Raw genomic sequence first — 18,867 nt, 5'->3', positions numbered from 1 at the left:
ACACCAGCAAGAGATCAGAGAAACCACAGGGCTGATAGTTGTGGTTGTTGGTGCTTTCGTCTTCGTTACGGGCAGAACTCAGAACAAAAGAAGCGCGAGTTCGTAAAATTATAGGATCACAATTCTAAGTCCTGAGGGGCCATATAGTCCATTTCTGATCCATCAGACAAACCACACCTAAATTCTGCCCCCACTGAAATATGGGGGTCTATTCTATTTAAAACACATCCAGAAAAGGGAAAACTGGGTAAAACAAAACATACTTGACTTATTGTCTGGTTGTCTTTTAAAGTGCCTGTGGCAGTCACGGAATTGTTTAATTGAGAAATAAATGATTCAGGAAGAATTAACTAGTCTGATCTGGAAAAAAAAAAAAAGAAACATATTTCAAGGAGAGCGAAAATAATTTAAATTTCATTATAATGTTTCAGTGCCTGTTTTCCATAAAATAATCCTATAATTGTCTACTGTGTGATGGGCTGAGTCACTCAGCCAAGGGAATGATTAATGAAAACGGCAGTGAAGGACTTGTCACACTGACACAGGGCAAGGAAGTGTGTGATAGTCATTAGAAAGGAAAAAATGGGGTACACAGCGTCATTGTTAGGTTAGCGGATGTGGACTAGACATTGGGGAATCTGTTTGGACGTGGTTGTAGAACTACCCATCTCACTGTCTTGTTTTCTGTAAATGGTCAGCTTAGCAAGTAGTCAGCTTAGTAGTGGATAAACCCAAGGTTGGGGGACCAGAGACCCATAGTCTATTCCAGGACTATTGACTGAAATGTAGTTTGACATGAGAAATGGGAGGTGTGGAGGCAGCAAAACCTGGATAGAATTCCAGCTAGGCACGTGATTGAAATGCACAGACTCTTGTTTGTATCATTTTAAAATATAGGAAGATAATCTTAACCTTAAATAAACTCAAACGAAAGTAGGCGAAATAGCCTGTGCATAGTAGGTGGTCAGAAATTGAGTGGGTGTTCCTTTTTATATTTCTGCCTGAATATATTCCAGATACACATGATGGTCGCAAGGGAGAAGGTGCCATAAAAATGTGGCTGTTTTAGCCGATATTTGTTATCACTACTTACATAGCAATTTAAAGTACATACCCTTCCATCTCAGAAAGAGACAAGAGAGGTGTTTTATTGCCAGGTCTTATAATAAGACAACTTGAGTGATAACAACTTGATGCAACAAGTGATAACAACAAATGCTAACAACTTTTAGCATTTGTACTAATTTCCAATAGAGAAAAAATGTTTAGAAGTAATGTCAGATAAGTCATTCATTTATCAAATATGTTTTTATGTGCTTGTTATGTGCTGGGCAATGTGCACATTGTGGGAATGATAATCCATGAAATGGTAAACTTTGCCTTATCACATTTGAGTCAAGTTTTCCATAATGTATTTTCAAAAGAAATTGTGAACTTTACAAGTACAAGCTTTGTGCTTTATTCATCTTGGTGTCTTCTCAAGTATCTACCATAATGCCTTTGACAGAAGAGTTGTCCAATAAACCATCATTGAATGAAGACTATACAACACATCTTTACCAGTGAAATGGTTACTCAAGGAAATTTGCTTTTTTGAGTTGTCTTACAGAAATTTTTTTTGATAAATGTTCATTTATTGTCCCTGACAAGAGAATATAGCACAAATATACAACAAACCAAATTTCACACACATAAACACATCTTTATATTACCACAAAGAAGCTAAAATGTGCTCATGAGTATGAATAGATAAATTGCTATGATTCAATACTTTGCCAAAATAATTATTATTGTACAAGAAGGCTGCATCAGTGAGGAGAGCTCGTCTAAGTTCTGTAAATTACATTCTTTTATCATGACTTGGAAGGAGTTTAGGTTTTGGAGTACGTTAGACCAGATTTAATTCCTCCTCTACCGCTTAACCTCTCTGAGCCTCAGTGTCCTCATACTGAGATGGAAATAATGATATCTCCAGCATATGGTTATGGTATGGAGTAAATGAGAGCTCTTGGGGAGTCCCAGTCTTTGAATTACAGACCCCTGGAGAGCCTTGGAAATATTGTGAAGGGTCTGCAGACTCAAATGTACCCACATAATGCCTCTATTTTGAACATGTATGCATTGCTGTTTTTCAAATGCATGTAGGTTGATTCAAGATTCATTCATTCAGCAACTGTTTATTGAGCATTAACAAATAAACAGCATCAGGCACAGAGGATGCTCTAATAAACACAAGAGACAGATATCCCTGTGTTCATGGATTTTCTGTTCTAGTGCGTGTAGGAGAATAACAACACACAAGATAAATGAGTAAAAGTTTGTTGGAGAGTGATAAGGATTAAGATGAAAAGGGAGAGAAGAGGAATATAAAACGTCACAAAAGAGGTGTTAAAATTTTAGATAGGGTGGCCAGGGAAGGCCTCACTTAAGGAAATGAGGGAGTTAACCATATGGATATCTGGGGGAAGAGCCATTCCAGGTGGCGAGAACAGCTAATGCAAAGGTCCTGGTGGAAGGAACAGTATGGATCACAATAATGATTGTGGTCCGAGAGGGACTGGAGAGGAATGAGCAGGAGGGTAGTAGGGGATAATGTTAGTGGGGTGACCAGATCACGTTAACCCTTATGCCTCAGAAAAAGGAGTTTGCTTCCACTCTGAGGGAGATGGGAAGTCATCAGAGGGTTTGAGCAGAGGAGTGGCATGATCTGGTTTATGTTTTAACAGACCACTGTCTTGAAAATAGACTGGATGAGGATACAGGCAAAGCAGGGGGTGAGTTAGGAGGCTAGAGGAGAGATGATGGCAACCTGGAGCAAGGTGATGAAGAGAGGATGTGAGAAGACACTGGATTCTGGGCAGACTTTGATAGAATAGGTAGTGTTGACAAGATTTGCTGATGCACTTGTGTGGGGTGTGAGAGAAAGAGAGATAAAGACTGACACCAAGATTTTTGGCCTAAGCAGTTAGAAGAACAGAGTTAATTAACATTAATCGAAAGGGAGGCTGCAAGGAGGGCTTGGGAATTGGAGCTTCATTTTGAACATATGAAGTTTAATATTACATACAAGTGGAGGTGTCAAGAAGCCAACTTTTTAATGGAAAAAATACAAAACTATTTTTTAAATATTACCAAACCAGTAGTAGATTTTTTCAGCATAATCTAAAAGCAGGATTGTTATCATATTTGTGTCCACAAAATATTTTGAAATTGAAAAAGAACCTTGTACTGGAAAAGGTTGGACACAGAGATAAGTTCAAGTGACGATTTTAGACAATTATTTTCCTTTTTATCTTCCTTTAGTACATATTGATTTTAAATTTTGCATCATTATGCAGATTTTGTATTTCTCTTTTTGTTTCTTTCTTAATAAAACTTGTAATGGAACTTTCTGGTAAGAAAAGCCCTATAGGTGGCAGAATTGTGTTCATTGGTCCAGGTTATTTTATATTGGAAGGAAATTAGAATGTTCACTTTTTTTGTTTCTTTGTGAGGAAGAGCGGCCTGGAGCTAACATCTGCCAATCCTCCTCTTTTTTGCTGAGGAAGACTGGCCCTGGGCTAACATCCATGCCCATCTTCCTCCACTTTGTATGGGAGACCGCCACAGCATGGCTTGACAAGCGGTGCATCCGTGCGCGCCCGGGATCTGAACCGGCAGACCCCGGGCCGCCGCAGCAGAGCACGTGCACTTAACCGCTGGCGCCACTGGGCCGGGCCCTAGAATGTTCACTTTTTTATTACATGTTGACTTATTATTTTTTGTGTACCTCACCTGTGACTTGCATGTCACTTGGTGACATTTGGGATGACAAAAGAAGTGAGAGGCAGAGCTCTTTGCTATTGGAGAAATTACAGTGTGAGGTTAAGAAATACATTGTATGTCTCTTTGGGAATACTGCTATTTTATTGTTATTTTGATGGGCTTAAACACATAATTTTACTAGCATCAATTTGTGATGGTTCATTTTAACATCTACCCTTCTCAGTCTTACGCAGGGAAATATGTGCCAGCCATTGCACACTATATCCACATGCTCAACCCTGTGATGACGATGAAGATCAACCTGAAAGGAATTGCTATTGGAGATGCATATTCTGATCCTGAGTCAGTAAGTGGCCCCTTTTTCCTTTCCATTTTGTTCCTTAAAGAGATTAAATCCCTTTAATCAGATTGAGGCTCCTCTTACCTCAGAGACCTAACTTGATAAATGGAAATACTGTTGCCCAGTTGACTTTCTAATGATTTAAATCTTCTAATTTTTACCAAGTGTTTTAAGGTGTCAACTTACTCTGTTAGCCTAGGTTCGCTGTGAGCGCAAGTGTTGGGATGTGTGTGTGTGTGTGTGGTGTGTTTGTGTGTATTTTGTGTATATGTGTGTTGGGTGTATGTTTGTTGTGTGTATATTGGGTGTGTGTTTGTGTATTGTGTGTGTATGTTTGTGTGTGGTGCGTGTGCAGTATGTGTTGTGAGGTATTTGATGTGCGTATTGTGCGTTTTGTGTTGTGTGTTTGTGTGTGTATATTTGTACGTGTTGTGTATGTGTTTGTGTGTTGTGTGATATGTGGTGTGTGTGTATATTTTTATGTGTTTCTGTGGTGTGTGGTGAGTGTGTGTGTGTAATTGTCTTGCTTGGCTAATTCTAGTGTGAGATTGACAAATTACAAAGGATTATTTCACCAAGTCAATGGGCTTCCCTAACTTCTCCTGCTCTTCTTGTGGCATTTGTGTGCCTCTTTTCTCCTCAGATCATAGGGGGCTATGCAGCATTCCTGTACCAAATTGGCTTGTTGGATGAGAAGCAGAGAAAGTACTTCCAGAAGCAGTGTGATGAGTGTGTGAAATTCATCAAGAAGGAGAAGTGGTTTCAAGCCTTTGAAGTGAGTTGTGGGGCCTGCGTTGCCCTGGAGCAATGAGAACCATCTGAGGAGGGTCCTAGAAGCACTGTGGTGCTCAGGCTTTTTGCTGTTGTTCGAGAAGCTATATCTGTTATGCTGTCCAAGATCAGGAGGCAAGATGAGCGTGCTCCTAATGAAGAAAAGACCTGTCCGGGTTTCTTTGAATTTACTTTGGCTATATTTTAAACCTGAGATCACCTCAGAGTGTTTATCTAACTGTGTCTTTCATTAACTGTTTTGATTTCTTTACATGCTGGGTAGGCCCTAAAGGCACACCCTATCATAAGGAAATCAGAAGAAAGGCACCCTGGAAAGTGGATGCATATGCTTCAACATATGCTCTAACCCCTTCTGAAGAGTAATATCCACACAAAGGGTTTCAGCTAGAGAAGTGACCACAGTGTGTAACAAATGTCACATGTTCCTCTGTGTCAGGAACAAAGACTATAAAGTGTAGTAATTTAAAACTTCTACAAAGAGCCATTGATATTTGTAAATATCATCACATTACTGCCCTAAAATTGAATTTGAGAATCAAATAATATGGTTATTTCTTCATCCTTTTTTTTTTGGTTATTTAAAATTTAAAATGTAAGACTTTACTAAATATTAGGATGCAAGAGGTTGGGTAGTTTTCTGTTTTTTCTGTTTGTTTTGCCACTGCAGACAAAGATCATGTGTAAACAATCTCCTTAGGGAGTTTTTGCCACCTTTACCATAGAGCCACCATGTCTGACACATTAATAAATGAGGCAAGGATTGAATTTTGAGGACTTTAATCTTTTTGTTATTGGAAGCACATCCTATAACAATTACCTAATGGCATTATTGTTATTAAGGCTAAGGCCTGATATTAATAGCCTTCTAGGCGCTGCAGGTCAGCCTGTTCACATCAAAACAGGAGACATACTAACTAGGGAGAAGGAGGGTTACATCAAGTTATGCTCCATTTTACAAGTAGGGTCCCAGGGAACTACCTGAAATCCCTCAAGGAAGTGACTGCCCTTGCTGTGAATTCTGATAGCAGCTGGAGTGAGCTCTGGGAGTCCCGAGCCATTCCGCAGGACGCTAACAGTCTCCCCTTCTCTGTGTCAAGACAGCTAACCTGGCTGCAGAGTGTGGATTCAGAATTTCTTGTGCAATTGTAAATACAAGGGAAGCGGGATCTTATCAGGGACTTGTAAAATCCTTCTTCAACTTGCAATGGCAGTATTTTCAAGACTGATTTTTAGGCTATCTGCTGTGGTATGCAGAAAGGGTAAAAACTAAACCTTTAGAATTTAGAATGAATACCAAATTTTACATTGCATGAAGGCAATCCGCAAGTGAGACATTTGATGTGTTTTTGAAGAAACATACAGGGATTAAGCAATGTCAAGGGCAAGAATATTTGATAGGCCCAAAGGGGTAAAGAAAGCAGAAAGATGTCTGTGTTGCATGATGCAACAGCCTAAACACCCACAGGATTAGTGAAACTGTTGAAAAATTCAGGAATTTTGTGTATTCAGAGATAATGAGAAGATGGCCATGAGGTTAATGGTGTCTCTCCCAAACCAGATTCATCAGAAAACAAAAGAAGAAAAAGTCACCAAAAAACCCTGGATGGTATGCAGTGTGTGACCACTGGTCCAATATCTTGAATAATGAATTAAAACATAAAGACCTTGGGCCGGCCCTGTGGCTTAGCGGTTGAGTGCGCACGCTCCGCTACTGGCGGCCCGGGTTCGGACCCCGGGCGCACACTGACGCACTGCTTCTCCGGCCATGCTGAGGCCGCGTCCCACATACAGCAACTAGAAGGATGTGCAACTATGACATACAACTATCTACTGGGGCTTTGGGGAAAAAAAAAAGGAGGAGGATTGGCAAGAGATGTTAGCTCAGAGCTGGTCTTCCTCAGCAAAAAGAGGAGGATTAGCACAGATGTTAGCTCAGGGCTGATCTTCCTCACACACACACAAAAAAAACACCTTTACTTTTTCAAGGGAAATAGATAAAATGATACTTCTTGGGAAAGTAAGCAAGTAGTGGTAAAGTGTGTTTCAGCCTATGCAACTGAAAACTCCAAGAAATCCTGAAACCCAAGAGAATACAAATGTCAAAATCTGAAACCTAAATAGTAAAGCCTGTTTGATGCTCTGATCCCTTAAAATGATTTAGTTAATCAAAGAGGAGTAACTCAGGGCTGGAGGGAACTTTAGAGATTATCGTCTCTCCCTGCGCACATGTGCACATCCACATTTCACTAATGAGGAGCTGAGGCCCAGAGGGGTGCAATCAGTTGCCAAAAGCCGCATAATAGATTTTGGCAGGCCTAGGGCTGGAAAAGTTCCCCCCTATTCCCACCCAGTATTTCTCCTATGGTAATTTTCAGGCATTGTATAAAAATCCTGGGTCATCATAGAGATTCTGCAAGATGCACAATGGCCAATCTCCGGTCCTGTATTGTCTCCCATCCATGACAATGTTCTGGATCACAGAGTTCTCTTTGTGAAATAAGTTTTGACCAGAAGCTGGATTTCACAGGTCCTGACCACCCACTTTATTTGTTTGACAGCAGATCACTTTTGACTCTTCCTGAAATCAAAGCCATTCTCTTCCCATTGATGTTGAAGATAATTTCTAAAGATGAATTCCAGAAATACTGCATGCATTCAGGACCATTGCTAGCCTACAGTGTCCCCTCTGGATGGACAGATTAGAAAAAGACACCTCCTCTGGGCTGACATAGTCCTGTGGGTTCAGGGTTTGGCAAGCAGATGCTGCCATTTTGTGAGGATAAAAAGTAGCCATTTCTCCAAACTTACCCAGCTTGGCAAGCAGAACTTTGGCCGGTTCTCTGCCCCTTCTCACCCCTCAGCCAGGCATCCCCATGTAGTGCACAATCTGCAAGCCAGATACAGTGGCCCTGAGCAGCCGTAGCATTGCTAAAGGATAATTATTACCCACCCTACCCCCATGTTCCACCATGATGATCCTTTTAATGCTTGGTCCCTAACCCTGTGGCAAGAGTAACTTGGATAAGTTAAGTTGCTTCATGTTTGAAACAGAAAACTAATGTAATAAAATAATGAATCTTTATATTAAACCCAAAAGCATGCCCAGAAAGATTTGAAGACTAGGAGACATTGCAGTCTGACTCTTGGGGCGCTAGTATGTGGTTGAACGTGCAGGCTGGAGAGTCATGGCCTGAGTTTGAGTCTCACCTCTGACATTGTTAGTGAGGTGTCCTTGGCAAGTGAGTTAACCTCTATGTGCCTCACTTTCCTCATATGTAAAATTAGGATACTAATAACTTACCTTGTAAGAAACCTAAATTCATACTTGATAGTTTTGAAAATGTGCTGAATTCATTTCTTAAAATCCTTTTACAAGAGCCTCTTACAACTCAATGTTCTCATCCAAACCCCTTCAATAGTCTTAATCTCTTCTATGACTATTCCCTTTATCTTCTTGCTCTACCCCAAATCTGCTTCTCTCTGATGATGCTGCTTCCCCTGTAGCCCTCTCAAATGGAGACTGTTTTCTCTCTTACCTACTTTGTACCACTTGGTTTATAGGTAGAGTAAGCATCCTCCTTGCTCCTCATCGCTGTTCCAGATCATGTTCCCGCCCTCCTAAAGCACTGAGCTTTGACTCTCATGTCCTCACATGGTACCACCCACCACTTCTTGTTGCAGTTATCTACCAACCCCTTGCTTACTCCTCATTCTCTGAATATTTTAGCTCCTGCCTCGCTGCCTCACTCTCTCCACCATTACTCTTGTCATCATTTCTGGTGATTGTAGTATCCACAGTAGTTGGTCCCTCGGCGCCTTAGTCTCCTCTCCTTCAGTGATTTTGTTCTCTTCTTTGCCTTAGCTGCTCGTTCCCATTACAACAACAAAAAGCCAACAATCACTCCACAATCTCAGATTCAAACATCTTCCTCCAGCTTCCACCTCCCATCCTTCTGGCTCACTTCTGCGAATATACCAACTTGAATAACAGTCCTGCAGCCCCATTGTCTTTCAGTCCATTGATCCTACTACCTCTTCTTGATCCCTAACCCCCTCAAGTCTTAGTTTCTCTAATTACCCAACTTAAATCCAAGGTCAGTCAGTTACATACATTCCCAACCTTTGTTCCTTTTGCACTTCCTCCATCTCCTTTGGCCAAACCACAGTCCTGGCTAAATGCACCTCTCTACCCCTCCATGCCTGCCTCCGTGCAGCTGAACACGACTAGAGAAAAGCACACAGCCATGCTGACCACTCTCACCCTCAGCTGATGAAAGTCAGAAGTCCAAAGATAACTTCCACCAGCTCTAAGCACCTGCATGTATGTCCATATCCTCTGTCCTCTCTCCTCATCCTGTGGGTGAGTGATCAAGGATCTGTGTTATGGTAACCCTTCCCTACAAGGCTCACTCCCACAGTCAGGGCCTTAGAGCTCACTCTTTCCTCTGCATGGAATGTTCTTTCTGTCCGTGTCCACATGGCTCACTTCCTCCCTTCCAACAGGTCTTTACTCAAATGCCGCCTTCTAAGTGAGACCTCTGTCTCTTCCCCTCTGCAGTGTCCCATACACTCACACACACACATATCACATGCACCCATGACACTTCCTACTCCCCTTCTCTCTTTAGTTTTCTCCTTAGTACTTAGCACTCTCTAACACACTGCATATTTTACCTGTTAATGCTTGTTTACTGTCCCCCTCTAGAATATAAGCTCCATGAGAGAGAACTTCTGGTCTCTCTTGTTCACTGCTGTTTCCCCAATGCCTAGAAGAATGTCTAGCATAGAGAAGATGTGCAATAAATGGTTGTTGAATGAAAGAATGCAGGGATGAAAAAGTTATTGAATAAATGGAATGACAAATGCTTGTATATTTTTACCCACCCTGATATTTTCTTTCCTTCTTTCTCCTCCCCTCCCCCCACCAGGTACTGGATAAACTACTAGATGGTGACTTAACAAGCGAGCCTTCTTACTTCCAGAATGTTACAGGATGTTCTAATTACTATAACTTTTTACAGTGCACGGTAATGAGAACATTTAAAAAACCATAATAGTGTTTGCTTAAAACTTGTGGCAAAACCAAACTTCCTCTAATTTGATAAGTATTATAGCTGACTCTATACTAGACAAATATGTCCAAACTGCATTGCATTATTTGATGTACTGATCGTAGGGTGTTTTTCCCCACCAATGTTGTATACATGATGATCTGACCATCGAGAATGTGTGATATTTCAGATAACTCAAAACAATCTCTGATTAACACAATTTCCCCCCAGTAGAGCTTGTTATATAGAATTTCTTTTGTGAAGGACAGAGGCCAGGATTACAGAGGCAGTTCTGAATATCAGGTCCCAGAGCTCCAAGCCTGTAGTGAGTTTCTTGAAAATGCCCACATTATTTGTTCTGTTCTTAAGACAGCTTGGATAATCAAAACTACCAAAGCCTTTATGAAAATATTTGCTTTGTCTTTTAACTTAAGATGTTTTGTGCATTCAATATGGCCCTCACTTAAAGCCCTCTGGAATATTTCTCAGAGTATTCAAGTAGTTTCTTTCATAAAAGTAGGGCAAAGTTGATGTCTTTTGTGTAGAATTAATCAAATAAGACAAAAGGAGCCAAAGTGGGGATTTGGATTTGTATAATCTGTCTAGTGTATATGACAATGCATTCTGTTTTTAAAATTTTTATGAACTATTTTGTAAATAAAATATAAAGCTAATTTCAATGGAATTTGCCAACCCTGTGGTTTTGGATTCAGATTCTACCAAGAGAAAAAAAACATACGGTAGGCAAGAGAGAAACAAAATATCTGGTTACATTTTTTTCTTTACAAAGTAATGTATTCACAGTTAGCAAAAATTGTTGATGCACAAAATTGTTGATCTCAAACTCTAACAGTTTTTTTTATCCTTTTGCAACTTTTTAAAAACAGCATTTACTCCTTTTTTCTTTCAGTATATAATAATATTACAGAGACTTCTATGCATTTTTTTAAAATAAGGCTCATGGACACTTTTTTTTGTCTTATGTCCTTCATAAAGTATTATCTGTTTTTACACTTAATATGTTTTCCCCCTTAAATTATGGTCAGCTGATTATTTTGTGCGTGTGGTTTTAATAAACAACAGAACATGGAAAAGAAATCCTCAGCTTTTAATCCACCATGCCACCACCCTGGCCCCTTGTGGTCCATTTGAGCTTTTTTCCCCAGAGCCCCCAACAAGGAGCAAATTGATTATAATAATCTCACCTCTTCCATTTTCCCTATCTTTGTCTCGAATGGGGTTGTTAATTGGATTCACAGATTGCAAAACATTAGTTTTCAAAAAAGAAAATGCAGCATTTGCAAATTGGGTATTGGCTCTAAGAGTGTCAGATCATCCAGATTTGTTGTTTAGTAAAATTTAAATTACCTCAAAACCCCCAGTTAAAATTTTCAGGCTGGAGACAAGTTACTAGGCACGTCACTTCTTGTTCATTGTGGTATATGGTAGGAGAAATTTGAAGCTTTCCCCAGCATGCTATTCCCCCCCCAGCCTTGTGCCCCTAATATCTTTCTGATGCCCCCTTCTGCCAGGAACCTGAGGACCAAAGGTACTATGGGAAATTTTTGTCCCTGCCAGAAGTGAGGCAAGCCATCCATGTGGGAAACCGAACTTTTAACGATGGATCCACAGTTGAAAAGTACTTGCGAGAAGACACAGTCAAGTCAGTTAAGCCATGGTTAACTGAAATCATGAATAATTACAAGGTAAGAGAGTTACTTCAGTTACTGTCTATTTTAGGAACTTTTCAGATTACCCAGAGCAGAGGGGACTTTCTTTTATTTGTAATTTGACTCCTGCTGTTTTTTACTTTTATATTTTATAAATCTAAATAACAACTCCTTCATTGTTTGATTTCTTCAAAGTAAAAGCTTTATTTTTTTTCCTTCTAATTAAATCATTTTCCCCTGATAGTTCCTTAAAATAAAATTCCCTGTGGCACATGCCACCTCTTATCCTTTCTTGAGAAAAGAAGTATAGCAGAGCCGAGAAGATGACTGCCCTTGTGTAAGCCAATTTTCCCTTATTGTTAGCTTTATAATATTAATCCCAATGATTCAGGGATAAATGAAATTAACTAGTTGTTCCAAAAATGCATTTTGCCTGATAATTGTATTCATTCACGTTGCTCAGCCACAGTTTTCCAGTGTCTGCTTTAAGCCAGACACTGTGCTAGGCTGTCGGGTTGAAACGATGGATGAGAAAAGGTCCCTTTTGGAGGTGTGTAGAGTCAAGCACTGTGTTATCTGATGGAGATGTTCTGCCTGATTTGCTGCTGGAGATACCAAAGGAAAGTGAAATCGTGGACAGGAAGCCCTGAAGGTTCAGGCAAAGGAGGCATGGACCCTAGAATTCTCACCGAGAGGGAGGATACCGAGAGCAAGTGACTAGGGAAAAGTCATCCTGTGCATTTCTTTCCCACTACTACTCTTCTCACCTCATCCTCTGATTATCCAGAGCTGTTATCATCTGTCCTAGGCATGGTCTATGGGGCACCTCTGCAGGATAAGTGTGCTAATGATAGGCGAGACCACCACCTGGGGTGATCCACTTCCTCTCTATATCCTGGCAGAGGCAAGAGTAATGTTTGGGATAAACAAAAACAGGACAGCCTATAGCCAACACACCTTTGTATGAATTAGAAAAAAGGCAAATCTCTCCTCAAGATACTTTATTTCCATCTGTCAAAAAATTGTCCTAACATACCACTTTTCTTTGAACCAGACTCTTTACCACCAATGCCTGCCATGAGGAATGCACATTTCTACAATGTCTGTGTTAGGAATAGTGTCTCTTGGGATTGTTCAGTGTACAACCGTCAGTACTGTCCAGGGAGTCCCTGGCCAAATGCACCCTTACTAGATTGTGTTTCAGAATATGCCAGACCTAGAAGGTCCATTTTCTGGTCCTGCCTCTAGTATTCCGAGTTTGAGTCCCTAGACATACAGCCCTTGTTGAAAAGAATCTAAGGTCAGTGGCATGCAGAGTCTACAAACCCATTATAAATCTACAGAACTTGATGAAATACTTTCTGGGAAAGAAAGAGTCTAACTAGATGAGGTCAGAATTTCAATCATCTTTATGTTTGGTTCTGCCAGAGGAATGTAGTGCTTCTTAATGTTTGCCTGCTTGGAGCCTTCTCTGAGCACCTTCATAAAGCACTGCTGGTTTCTCTGAGCTCTCAGACTGTATTGTCTCTACTGCTTGGTCACACTTAGCACACTGTACTGCCATTATGGGTTGTCAGTTCTAACACCAGTCTGGAGCAGATGTCAATAACAAATGAATGAAAAATGAGTTCTATAAATTAGTGCTATATCAAAAAATATCTAATAAACTTGTCCATAGTCCATTAGATAGTTATCATCCACAAAGTTATTAAACCAAAAAGAGCTCACCGCTTGTTTTCAAGACATAAACAATGTGCTATAATATAACATTAAAGAATGCAAAGTGTTTCTTTTGGGTGGAGAACAGATAAGGAAGTTCCCATGTACATTTTTTTGTGCTCTTGGGAGATAAATTTTTTCACTGTATAGGTTTAACTAGAATATGATTCTTTTCTCAGCCAAGTGAGGATAGGGTGGGACATACAGTTCACCTGATGATATAAACTCTCCTGATATTGGCTAATTGCCATAGAGCATCCATTTAATGATAAAGGAGAATACATTGATTAAAGATGATCCTGCGTTTTGATATTTAAACATCTCTGTCTCTGTTTCCCATGTATCCTAAACCTCCCAATATGAATTCCAATGAAATAAGAATATTTTCTAAACTTTTAAACTCTGAATAAGTTGTCAGAAAAAAAGAGAATAGATCAGTGGTGCAGATAAACCAAGTTTCCATAAAGAAAGAGAACAAAGTATGCAGTCAATCTGAGTACAGACCAAAAACCAGCTGCTGCTCAGACAGACTGCATATTCATCGCTACAGCTGGCATAGCCCACAGGGCAGTGATTATCTTTGGCTGGTCTCTTAATGGTGGTGAACCTCAATGTATATGCAATGGAATCAGAATAATCTAGTTGGCTTAAGACATTAGTACCCTCAGAGTTACATTTATGTAAGACTCAGTGCTAATTTGTCGTAGAAAATAATGCACATGTTTCTATTCACAGGGATATGGAAATCTTTTTCCTAGATTTATGTTAACCAATATAGAGTATCTCTGATGGTTAAGGAAGACCTTCATCAGTTTCTGGGAACTAATAGAATTCCTGTGGTACGTCAATTTCTGTGTGGACTACATGAACATGTAATCCTTTTCTTGTAATACCCTGTGGGGGATGTGCTCAAAGGCATTCTCTTTTCAGTAATTTCAGATGTTTGGGTGGCAAATTGAAATATCATATTAGCAGTTTCCAAAATAAGTAGAAGGAGAAGTGATCTTTTGGGCTATTCGAATTTTTCATGATTGAATCAAGTCACCATATTTTTAGGATTTTTAGGAGTCAGCCGGGCACAGAGCATGGTGATTATGAGCATGGATTTTCAAGTTAGACATTTTGAGTTTGAATTCTGGTTCCATCATGCCTGGCTGTGTTCTTTGGGGGGAGGATACTTAAATGCTCTGTGCTTTAGCTTCCTCATCTGTAAAATGGGAATAATAACAGCTTACGAGTGAGTTCTGGTGAGGTTTAAATAGGTTATGTATGTAAAACACTTAGAACAGTGACTGGTGTTTAGAAAGTGCTTGAAAATATAAGCCGTTATCAATGATGTTCAAGACATTTTAGCAAAGGTATTTAAGCACCTGCTATATACAAATGTTATACAAGAAACCCTGGAAAACACAAAAATTAAAAAGACTTGACAGACTTCTGGTTTCCAGTCAGCATGTAAGGAGCTTAGAAGTTACCGCTCCATCCTAACCACAAGTAAAAAGCTGAGCAAACTTAAAAATCAACAACTCTTCTTACATGTTTGAGAGAAGTGAGGTCACAGAGTAAACCACTTACCCACAAATTGGAGAGACAGACAGGTGGATACAGAGAATCATCACTTATCCGAGCAGAAACCTCCGCAGGAACCGGTGGCAGGGGAGGAAAACCTGAACTGTAATTGATGAATTACTGGAGGTGCAGTGTGGACAAGTCTGAGAGTTAAAGACTCAGGGGGAATCCAGTCGTGGGGGGCCCCACGCTTTTGTGAGTTTAATCTCTAGGAGTTCTACAAAGTCCTCACAGCGAATATGGGAGAAAAGTCCCCTCTGCTTCAGGCAAGGGGAGGTAAAAAGAAACCATTTTGAAATACACCAAAGCATTCTGGTTTTCGTTTCAAACAAGGCCTGCCCTCAGGAAACTATTTTACCAGAGCCTAACCTGCTGGGGTTTTATCTGAGTCTCATCTACCTGTGGGAATGGAAATACTCAACTTCAGCTCTAGCCTTCCATGTGGGAGAAAGGAAATACCCAATTCCAGTCCCCTCTAGCCATGCTGTCCTGCCTAAAATGGGGAGGGGGAACAACTGCAAAGTGCTAGTAAGGTTCATAGTCCAGGGGCACAGACTCAAAAAGACTGAGACCTAATTGTGGGACTTTAGTATGCTTCCCCTCCCACCACACCTTACTACCATATTACTAAGGGCTTATTTAGCATAGTTCCCTTTATCCAATCCATCTTTCAACCAAAAATTACCAGGCATACTAAAAGGCAAAAAACACAGTTTAAAAAGACTGAACAAGAGGGGCCGGCCCGGTGGCGCAAGCGGTTGGGTGCGCGCGCTCCGCTGTGGCGGCCCGGGGTTCGCTGGTTCGGACCCCGGGCACGCACCGACGCACTGCTTGGCAGGCCATGCTGTGGCGGTGTCCCATATAAAGTGGAGGAGGATGGGCACAGATGTTAGCCCAGGGCCATCTTCCTCAGGAAAAAAAGAGGAGGATTGGCGGATGTTAGCACAGGGCTGATCTCCTCACAAAAAAAAAAAAAAAAAAAAAAAAAAAGACTGAACAAGCATTAGAACCAGAGTCAGATATGACAGGAATGTTGGAATTATCAGACCAGGAATTTTTAAAAACCATGATTAATTTGCTAAGGGATTTAATAGAAAAAATAGACAACATGCAAAAACAGATTGATAATGTAAGCAGAGAGATGGGAATTCTATGAAAGAATCAAAAAGAAGTGCTAGAAATCAAAAACACTGTAACAGAAATGAAAAATGCCTTTGGTGGGCTCATTAGTAGAATGGACATAGCTGAGGAAAGGAAACTGAGCTTGAGGATATGACAACTGGACATTCAAAACTGAAAATCAAAAAGAACCAAGACTGGGCCGGCCCCATGGCTTAGCGGTTAAGTGCGCACACTCCGCTGCTGGCGGCCCGGGTTCGGATCCTGGGCGCGCACCGACGCACCGCTTCTCCGGCCACGCTGAGGCCACGTCCCACGTACAGCAACTAGAAGGATGTGCAGCTATGACATACAACTATCTACTGGGGCTTTGGGGAAAAAAGATAAATAAATAAATAAAAATTAAAAAAAAAAAAGAACCAAGACTGAACAAAAACAGAATAGAATATCCAAAAATATCCAAAAACTGTGGGACAACTACAAAAGATGTAACATATGCATGTTGGGAATGCCAGAAAAAAAAGACAAAGAGAAAGGAACAGAAACAAAATTTGAAACAATAATGACTGAGGGGCCAGCCCCGTGGCTTAGGGGTTAAGTGCACGCGCTCTGCTACTGGTGGCCTGGGGTCGGATCCTGGGCGTGCACCGACGCACCGCTTCTCCGGCCATGCTGAGGCTGTGTCCCACATACAGCAACTAGAAGGATGTGCAACTAGGACATACAACTATCTACTGGTGCTTTGGGGAAAAAAAGGAGGAGGATTGGCAATAGATGTTAGCTCAGAGCTGGTCTTCCTCAGCAAAAAGAGGAGGATTAGCATGGATGTTAGCTCAGGGCTGATCTTCCTCACACACACACACAAAAATAATAATGACTGAGTATTTTCCCAAGTTAATGTCAGATACCAATCCACAGATCCAGGAAGCTCAGAGAACACCAAGCAAGATAAATGCCAAAAAAAAAAATCAACTACACCTAGGCATATCATATGCAAACTTTAGAAAATCAAAGATAAAGAAAAATCTTGAAAGAAGCCAGAGGAAAAAAAACACCTTACCTGTAGAGGAGCAAAGATAAGAATTATATCCAACTTCTCCTCAGAAACCATGCAAACAAAAAGAGAGTGGAATGAGGGAAAAAAAATCACCAGCCTAGAATTCTGTGCCCTATGAAACTATCCCTCAAAAGTGGAGGAAGGGGTCTGGCCCCATGGCATAGTGGTTAAGTTCATGTGCTCTGCTTCTGTCGGCCTGGGGTCCGCAGGTTGGGATCCTGGGCGCAGACCTACGCACTGCTCATCAAGCCATGCTGTGGCAGGCGTCTCACATAAAGTAGAGGAAGATGGGCACAGATGTTAGCCCAGGGCCAGTCTTCCTCTGCCAAAAAGAGGAGGATTGGCAACAGGTGTTAGCTCAGGGCTGATCTTCCTCACACACACACAAAAAAAAGACCTCTTGAAAGAAAGAAAAAAAAAGAGTGGAGGAGAAATAAAGACTTTTTCAAACAAACAGAAATTGAGGGAATTTATTGCCAGTAGACCTGCCTTGCAAGAAATGTTAAAAGTTCTTCAGAGAGAAGGAAAATGATGGAGGTCAGAAACTCAGGTCTGTATAAAGAAAAGAAAAGTATTGGAGAATGAATAAGTGAAAATGACATTATTGTCTAGGTAGAATATCCGAAAGAATCAACAAAAAAACTGGAACTAATAAGTGATTATAGCAAAGTTGCAGGATACAGGGTTAATATACAAAAGCCAATCACTTTTCTATATACCAGCAATGAACAAGTGGAATTTAAAATTAAAAACCCAAAACCATTTACATTAGCACCCCCAAAATTGAAATACTTAGGTATAAATCTAACAAAATATGTGAAATCTATATTCAAAAAACTACAAAATTCTCATGAATGAAATCAAAGAACTAAATAAATGGAGAGATAGTCCATGTTTGTGGATAAGAAGGCTCAATATTATCAAGATGTCAGTTATTCCCAACTTGATCTATCCATTCAATGCAATCCCAATCAAAATCCCAGCAAGTTATTTTATGGCTATTGACAAACTAATTCTAAAGTTTGTATGGAGAGACATAAGACTCAGATTGGCCAACACAATATTGAAGGAGAAGAACAAAGTTAGAGAAATGACACTACTTGACTTGAAGACTTACTATGAAACTACAGTAATCAAGAAAGTGTAGTATTGACTAAAGAATAGACAAGTAGATCAGTGGAACAGAATAGAGAGCCCAGAAATAGACCTACATAAATATAGTTAACTGATCCTTGACAATGGAGCAAAGAGAATCATTTCAAGAAATGGTGCTGGAATAAGGGGACATCCACATGCAAAAAAATGAATTGAGACACAGACCTTACACTCTTCACAAAAAATTAAATGCATTCAAAATGGATCACAGACCTATGTAAAACACAAAACTAGAAAACTCTTAGAAGATAACTTTAGGAGAAAACCTTGGATATGGCAATGACTTTTTAGGTCCAACACCTAAGGCGTAATCCATGAAAGTAATGATTGATAAACTGGGCTTCATTAAAATTAAAAACTTCTTCTCTGCAAAAGACCATATTAAGAGAATGAGAAAATAAGCCACAGATTGGGAGAAAATATTTGCCAAAACACATCTGATAAAGGACCGTTATCCAAAAATATACAAAAACTCTTAAAATTCAGTAGTAAGAAAATGAACAACCCAATTAAAAGAATGGCCAAACACCTTAACAGACTCAAATCTTAAGATTTTATCCTCACTTAAGAAGATATACTGATGGCAAGTAAGCATATGCAAAGATGTTCGACATCGTATGTTATTGGAGA

At 40.2% G+C, this 18,867-nt stretch overlaps 1 protein-coding gene across 3 annotated transcripts in view; it reads left to right on the top strand.

The window, feature by feature from the left end:
• CPVL (carboxypeptidase vitellogenic like) overlaps window positions 1–18,867 on the top strand; it is a 131,508-nt gene that overhangs the window by 60,569 nt on the left and 52,072 nt on the right. For all 3 annotated transcript variants that reach the window (XM_087429145.1, XM_004418877.3, XM_087429146.1), the window contains exons 8-11: window positions 3,989–4,111; window positions 4,749–4,880; window positions 9,826–9,924; window positions 11,481–11,654. In XM_087429145.1, the coding sequence (XP_087285271.1) occupies window positions 3,989–4,111; window positions 4,749–4,880; window positions 9,826–9,924; window positions 11,481–11,654 (528 nt within the window). The remainder of the gene's footprint in view (window positions 1–3,988; window positions 4,112–4,748; window positions 4,881–9,825; window positions 9,925–11,480; window positions 11,655–18,867) is intronic.

This window comes from Ceratotherium simum, chromosome 1 (genome assembly GCF_057802395.1).
Source record: "Ceratotherium simum simum isolate JZ-2026a chromosome 1, ASM5780239v1, whole genome shotgun sequence".
In the NCBI taxonomy this organism is placed as follows: Eukaryota; Metazoa; Chordata; class Mammalia; order Perissodactyla; family Rhinocerotidae; genus Ceratotherium; species Ceratotherium simum.
The sequence above is the reverse complement of the archived record's forward strand: the minus strand, read 5'-3'. Positions and strand labels throughout refer to the sequence as shown.